Source organism: Zingiber officinale, chromosome 1A (assembly GCF_018446385.1).
Source record: "Zingiber officinale cultivar Zhangliang chromosome 1A, Zo_v1.1, whole genome shotgun sequence".
NCBI lineage: Eukaryota > Viridiplantae > Streptophyta > Magnoliopsida > Zingiberales > Zingiberaceae > Zingiber > Zingiber officinale.
In genome coordinates this window covers 11,279,409-11,286,279 of record NC_055987.1, presented here as the reverse complement: position 1 = coordinate 11,286,279, position 6,871 = coordinate 11,279,409, and the positions used below count along the sequence as shown (strand labels likewise).

The window sequence follows — 6,871 nt, the reverse complement described above, 5'->3', positions numbered from 1 at the left end:
ATTAATTAATTAATATTACAATCATAATTTGTTTACCTTCATTAAACATTAATTTCTCCTTCACTCGAGAAATTTATTTATAACAGTCTACTTGTAAAATAGTCATCTTATCCCTATTTAATTTATTGATCACCAAAACTAAATTTCCAATAATCGACTGGATGCTCTATCTAAACTCCAATTGGCTCCATCGACCTAATGCTTCGGCCCCACCAACCAATGGCTCATAATGTATCACATGAGTTGTCAAGGCACATGGGGCAACATGATGCACCTATCATATGATAACTTGTATAGTATCATCTTCTACGGTAGTACAGAATATCAGTGATATGACTTTAGATATGATGATGTGACATCTCCTTTATCAGGGCATGATACTATCCCATGATCAATTAATACCTGAAGAGAAGTTTTCAACGACAATAATATAAAAGGTGTCCGCTCTCGCGAACGAAGATATGGACATGTATATAATTATACACATGAATACTTCTACATATCATTATTCCTTTTCTCCATTTCCCTGTCGCTGGAAATTTTATTTGAATGTCGGAATGCGGGTTGAGCTAGAGCACCTCTGGTTTCCATTGTAATCCTTCCCTTTCTTTCTCTCCCTCTTAGGATTGGCGAACATCTTTGACGACCCATTCCTTTCTTTGGTGATTAGTGATTTCGTCAATTTCAAAAATAGCTCACCGGTGCCTCTGACGATCTCAGATAAGAACACTAATCATGATATCATAACTAGGGTAAGCTAAGATCTATTAAAGTAAATTAAAACAATTAGGTCATGTATTTTTCATGACAAAAATATTAGCAAAAGTTGACTCTTATTTTTTATTTTGTTTCTCCAAAATATATATTCAAGAATCAATGAGATGAAGACATTATACGGTTCCTGGTGACATATACTTCATTAATCAATCAACCAGAAAAGCTGCTCATCTTCTGATAATAATTCAAACGCATGAACTAAGCAAGTCTGAATACTCGACGCTTCTTTGCTGCGCCTTCTCCTTTAAATTCAAACCAAGACCCCAAACTTGGAAACATCTGCGTTAGCTCTCAAGATAAACCGAAGCTTTGCTTGCAAATCCGCACCCTGTTACGCTGGCGGTTGGAACGGAGATGTCTATTTGTTCATAAATTTGCATGCGAGATTTAATTCGCAGCTGAGCAAATTCATTATGATCCTGCCTGCCAAGCTTGATAATCTTCCCTATAAATACCTGAACCCATTCGATCGATGATTCATTCCGGGGTGCCGTGCAGCACTGCAGCTAAAACAAGCATGGCGAGGTTGTGCGATGGTTTCACGGGCATGCTCTGTTTTGTTGCTCTGTTTTGCTGCGCTGCCATCGACGGCCAGCTTTCTGCAACGTTCTACGGCACTACGTGCCCGAACCTGCAGAGCATTGTGAGGTCGGGAATGAGCCAAGCGGTGAACAGAGAGCGAAGAGTTGGCGCTTCCATGCTCAGGCTTTTCTTCCATGATTGCTTCGTCAACGTACGCACTTCAGATCCTCTGTGTTAATATTCTTATGTCCCCATATCTCCTCATCGGTCGGATGGTTATGACATCCTCGTGATGTGTAGTACATTTTTGAGATGTGATATAATCCGTCCGATCTCTTCGTTATGACATCCTCGTGATGTGTAGTATATTCTTGAGATATGATTTAATCCGTCCGATCGACGAAGAAATACGAGGACACGGAAATTTTGGAACAGAGAATATGATCTCCTTCAACTAGCGATCCGAGCGTGTATTTATATTTATATCTACGTGCATGGTGTTTACTGTTGATTATGATCAGGGATGTGACGCGTCGGTTCTCCTGGATGACACGCCGACCATCACCGGAGAGAAGAACGCCCGCCCAAATGCCAACTCCCTTCACGGCTTCGAAGTCGTCGACACCATCAAATCCGCCGTCGAAGCTGCCTGCCCGACCACTGTCTCATGCGCCGACATACTCTCGCTAGCTGCCCGGGACAGCGTTGTTCTGGTTTGCCTCTCAAAGCCAATATAAATATGCTGTTCTGGTTTGTGACTGATGATCGTTATGTATTGCAGCTTGGTGGCCCGACATGGACCGTAACACTGGGTCGCCGGGACGCCACCACCGCCAGCCAGAGCGCGGCCAATGCCAACCTCCCTAGCACGACATCCAGCCTTTCTCAGCTCATCGCCACCTTTGCCGGCAAGGGTTTGAGCGCGCGCGACATGACCGCGCTCTCAGGTGCACACACCGTCGGCCTAGCCTACTGTGCCAACTACCGCGCCCACATCTACAACGACTCCAACATCGACCCCGGCTTCGCATCCCTGCGTCGACAGAACTGCCCGCTGACACCGGGCGACGGCGACGGGGCTGCAGCCCCGCTGGACGCCCAGACTCCAATGGCATTTGACAACGCCTATTTCCGGGATTTGATGGCGCAGCGGAGCCTGCTGCACACGGACCAGGAGCTCTTCAATGGCGGGTCGCAGGATGCATTGGTGCAGCAATACAGCGCCAACGCAGCGGCATTCTTCACCGACTTTGCGGCAGCCATGGAGAGGATGGGAAACATCAGCCCGTTGACCGGATCGCAGGGCGAGATCAGGATAAATTGCAGGAGGGTCAACGGGTATGATTAATAATATGAATCAGTGGAACTGATGCTGCAGCTGCTCACTGATGTAGTGAGATAAAATAAGACCTTTGGCTTCTCAACTGGAATATCAAAACAATCTAGTAAAGTGAGCAACTTTAAGCATACGCTGTAGTTGGGAATTCAATAACAAAACCATGGTTTTTCTACCACCAAAACATAAACATTATGTCATATCCGATACATCAAAGGAAAAGGAGGGTAAACATTCGATCAGACGCATGTTTGATGAATTGACGAAACACTAATGACGAATGTAGAGTTTACCGAAAACATGAAGAAGGGCGACAACAGCAATAAATCCAATGCTCATGAAGAGAACAGTGTTGGGAGACATCCTAGCACCAGCAGCATCATCAGTGTAGAACTGGAGCATCGTACTGGCACCTCCGCCGGCAGCTGCACCACCACCACCTGCCGTTCTCCGCCTACGCAAGCTCGCAGCAGCTGCTGCACTTCCTCTGGGTGGACCTCCAGCATTAGCCACCATTTTAACTGTCATATAATCAATATATATCAAAAAATTTAAAGAATTGTGCCAATTTGATGGGCTGCAACCCGTATCTTGTGGATGAAAAAGGACAAAGCCTATCAAAAACTAAATTCAAACCTTTCAAATTAAACATAACCTAATTATAATTAAACTAAATTCATTCATAATTAAACTCAACCCTCAAAATGAAAGATGAATCTTTAGGTTACACACAATCAAATGGAGTCAAGGAGTTGGCAGCCACAGACAAGAAATGAAACAAATAATAATTCTGAATCTTTTTTTATCAAAGTGGCATAGAATAGCCTATATATATTTTTTCTTTTCTTTTTCTTTTTGTTTATGAACCACGAGTATGATCCATTGAATAGGAATTATAATATTTTGATAATTTAGAAAGAAAACATCTATTTAAGATAGAAATCTTAAAATCTATTTAATTATTTTGACTACTCAGGCCTGGTGATTTGATTTACAGTATGAAACTTCATAAAAGTGAGTCACGATATGATCCTCAGTTTGACAACGTTGGGAGAAAAAGGCAGGACTCAATAGAATACTAAAAAGAGAGAAACAAATCGAACAAGAAGTTGTATATAGGAGCTTATTCACTAATGAATTACTTTGTTTGTGTATTACTTGAACCACAAAAGTACACGTAACAAGGTAGCACTTATGAGAAAAGAAAGATAAGTTACCAATTTTAGGCCAAGATGAATGTATTACTGATGAAAAAGTACATGAAGATGAGAAATTCCTAGAATGTGTTTCATACGAATTGTGATCAGTAGTCCACAAACTATATCATACATGCTAGTGAGCACCACACATCTTAAAAGTTTGAGCAATAACTAATACAATATCATAATCAGAGCAGTAGGGTGCGATCAGTGTCATTAAACAGCCAATAAAACCAGCTCTCCAGAATCTCCAGGTAGATAAATGCATATGCTCCTAGAAAATATTCTTCCGCCACTGATTTAACCATGAAATTCGCATAAACTGTCGTCCATCCAATTACCAGTTCTTCTCAATTTAGAGTTTTTGCTACTTGAAGAACAGATCAAAGCAATAAAATAATACCAACAACTACTATAAGGCACAAGATAACGCCGATATATCATGCAAGTCGAATATGCATCCCGGGAGATCTATCAAATCCTCGTAAAAATGGGGATCTCAGCAATCATATGCAGATCGGGTCCTCAGGGATGAGACAATAGTTAATCAAGGAGCACGTGCATCTTTCACTCAAGCAAACAGCACGTCGAATGCAATCAAAATCGTACCTTTGCGACGGATCGAATCTAGGTTTTCCGATGAGGATTCCGAAAGGGAAGAACCGGCCTTCCGTTTTCATTCTGAGAAGAGATTATATAGTAAAGGTTTTTGATGGGCCTCTCTTGGACACCTAGCCCAATACTCTTTGGTAAGGAAAAAAAAATCAAATCTATTTATGTCAAAAGGTATTGGAGTCTCTTTGGTGGCGAATAGGTTCATCAGAGTGTCCCATCAATTCGTCTCAAAATCAATACGAAGGAGATCTGTTTGGATATCATAGTCATTTATGATAATTTTTATCGATTTTATTTATTTTGGATTATTCAATTTAAATGAATAAGAAATTTTAAAATCAAATAAAAAACAAATTAATTTTTAAGAAATAAAATAAAAATCAAATTAACCGATATAAGTAATTTTTAAGAAATAAAAAAAATTATGAAATATCTTGTCTGGATGTCCTGATTCATTTTGGAGGGTCGGGTGTTCAGACTTATGAGGATCGTCCAGAACTTTGCATGATAATAATAATAATAATAATATTATTATTGTTATTATATATATATTATATATATTCCATTGATGATATTTAATGTGTTTATTTGATGAGAAAATATTTCTTAGATGAATTGAACTCATGATAATTAAAGCGTTCGCATTATGAGTCGAAGGTAGCGACCACATATGAAAATTAACATAAATAAATCAGTGTTCCTTAAAATTGATGCGTTTAAATAATTTTAATTACCATAAATTAGCATTCCTTTTAAAATTACCATAAATAAATCAGTGTATTACTATAAAATGCATTTGAATGACGCGTTTGAATGATTTTAAAGTCGCGTTGAAAAATACAATAAACCAATGCTTATAGACTGTTAGGCATTAAAGCTACTACTATGTCAAACCTTAAAAGTTTATAATTATCTTCGAGGCTTAGCACAGACAGTAGTTTTATCACATTTCTAGTATAATATGTAGGAATCGATTATCAAAAATTGACAACTTAGTATTTACCTCTCGATACGTATAATGTCTATGTATCTGTATTTACTTTCATCTATATCTATAGAGCCGATATTAGAAGATCGTTATATTAACGAATCTATATTTGTTTTAAAAAACTTATAAATTGTTAGGCATGAGAGCTGCTAATGCACTAAATCTTAAAAACTTATAAATTGTGAGGTGTGAACAGTGGTAGAACCTCAAGATTATTTTTGTGTGATCAACCAAGTTAGGTTAGGTCATGCTCTGGTTTAATCCCTGTGTCTAAGTGTGCATAAGCTTAGGAGCACAGGAAGTCGAGCGGAAGACGTAGCTAACGAGAATGACTGCACGAGAAAGGAGTTGACGGGTTCGGTGCGTCCGAGGGACGAGAGGGCTACGGAAGAGTACACCGGTGGATAAGAATAACGTACGTGACGTTCGAGGGACGAGAAGCCGGAGCGGAAGCCTGCTTAAAGAGAAGACCGAAAATTGGGTTCGGGTGAGCCCTATTTTTGATTGACCGTAATCATCCAAACGACCGGAGCAACAGGAGAGCGAAAAGAGCTGGAGAACACTGCTGGAGGCGCCCTCAACAAAGTGTTGAAGGCGCCTCCGAAGCGAGCCAGCGCCTCCGCCACTTTCAGGCGGAGGACGCCCTCGACCTGGCCAAAATAGTCATTTGCAGCAGATAAAATTTTATCCGCTGCCGCCTCACTGGAAGTGCCTTCCAAACCCTTGGGAGGCACCCTCAAGGTATGGATGAAATTTCCAGAAGCTATAAAAATACCCCTGGAGCTAGGAAATATATCAACAACTCAAGCATTTATTTTCTAGCAATAGTCTGAGTGTTCAAAGATTGTAATAGGTTTCTCTGCCTACACAAAGGAGATTTTTCTAGTGCTGTCATTGTCTTAGATTAACAACCATCTCGATTGTAACCAAGTAAAATTTCGAGTCTCTTTCTTTCAGATTTTGTATTATTTATTTTTATACTATTGCTACTAATTTAATTCCAAAACTCGAGAAAGATCTTTAGTTATTTTTCAAATAAAATCCTCACTAGCTGGCCTATCCGGACCTACAAACAGTAGCAAATCTTAAAAGCTTATAAATTGTGAGGCGTGAACAGAAAATCTTAAAAGCTTATAAATTATTAGGCATGAGAGCTGCTATTGCACCAAATCCTAAGAGCTTAGGGCATCTCCAACCCATCATCAAAACAACAAATTTGGTATCAATTTAACACCAAATTGTTCCAACCCATACACCAAAACTCACCCCAAATATGGTGATGCGAATAGTGCAACACCAAATATGATGATGCGAATAGTGCAACACCAAATATGATGTTGCACTATTCGCATCACCATATTTGTGATGGAGATATTTTTTTTATTTTATTATATTATTATAAAATCAAATGTAATTAATTAATAATTATTATTT

General features: G+C 39.4%; 2 protein-coding genes across 2 annotated transcripts; one reads left to right on the top strand and one right to left on the bottom strand.

Annotated features, from left to right (window-relative positions):
• The first annotated feature begins 238 nt into the window (after nucleotides 1-238).
• Nucleotides 239-2,731, top strand: LOC122018803 (peroxidase P7-like). The gene is made up of 4 exons (XM_042576219.1): nucleotides 239-261; nucleotides 1,330-1,510; nucleotides 1,821-2,012; nucleotides 2,081-2,731. The coding sequence occupies exons 1-4, from the start codon at nucleotides 239-241 to the stop codon at nucleotides 2,645-2,647; spliced, it is 963 nt and encodes a 320-aa protein (XP_042432153.1). The 3' UTR covers nucleotides 2,648-2,731.
• Nucleotides 2,732-2,783: 52 nt separating this feature from the next.
• LOC122018812 (protein transport protein Sec61 subunit beta-like) lies at nucleotides 2,784-4,572 on the bottom strand. Its single transcript, XM_042576231.1, has 2 exons — nucleotides 4,444-4,572; nucleotides 2,784-3,156 (listed from the first exon to the last, which is right to left on the bottom strand). Exon 2 carries the CDS (start codon nucleotides 3,149-3,151, stop codon nucleotides 2,906-2,908), a length of 246 nt encoding a protein of 81 aa, XP_042432165.1. The 5' UTR covers nucleotides 3,152-3,156; nucleotides 4,444-4,572; the 3' UTR covers nucleotides 2,784-2,905.
• Between the last annotated feature and the right edge of the window lie 2,299 nt (nucleotides 4,573-6,871).

Excerpts from the sequence above, each read along its gene's own strand:
- LOC122018812 (XM_042576231.1), bottom strand. The coding sequence starts at position 3,151 with ATGGTGGCTAATGCTGGAGGTCCACCCAGAGGAAGTGCAGCAGCTGCT.
- LOC122018803 (XM_042576219.1), top strand. The coding sequence starts at position 239 with ATGAGTTGTCAAGGCACATGGGG. Across the intron at positions 1,511-1,820 it reads TCCATGATTGCTTCGTCAAC|GGATGTGACGCGTCGGTTCT; the intron begins GTACGCACTTCA and ends GATTATGATCAG. Across the intron at positions 2,013-2,080 it reads CCCGGGACAGCGTTGTTCTG|CTTGGTGGCCCGACATGGAC; the intron begins GTTTGCCTCTCA and ends TATGTATTGCAG.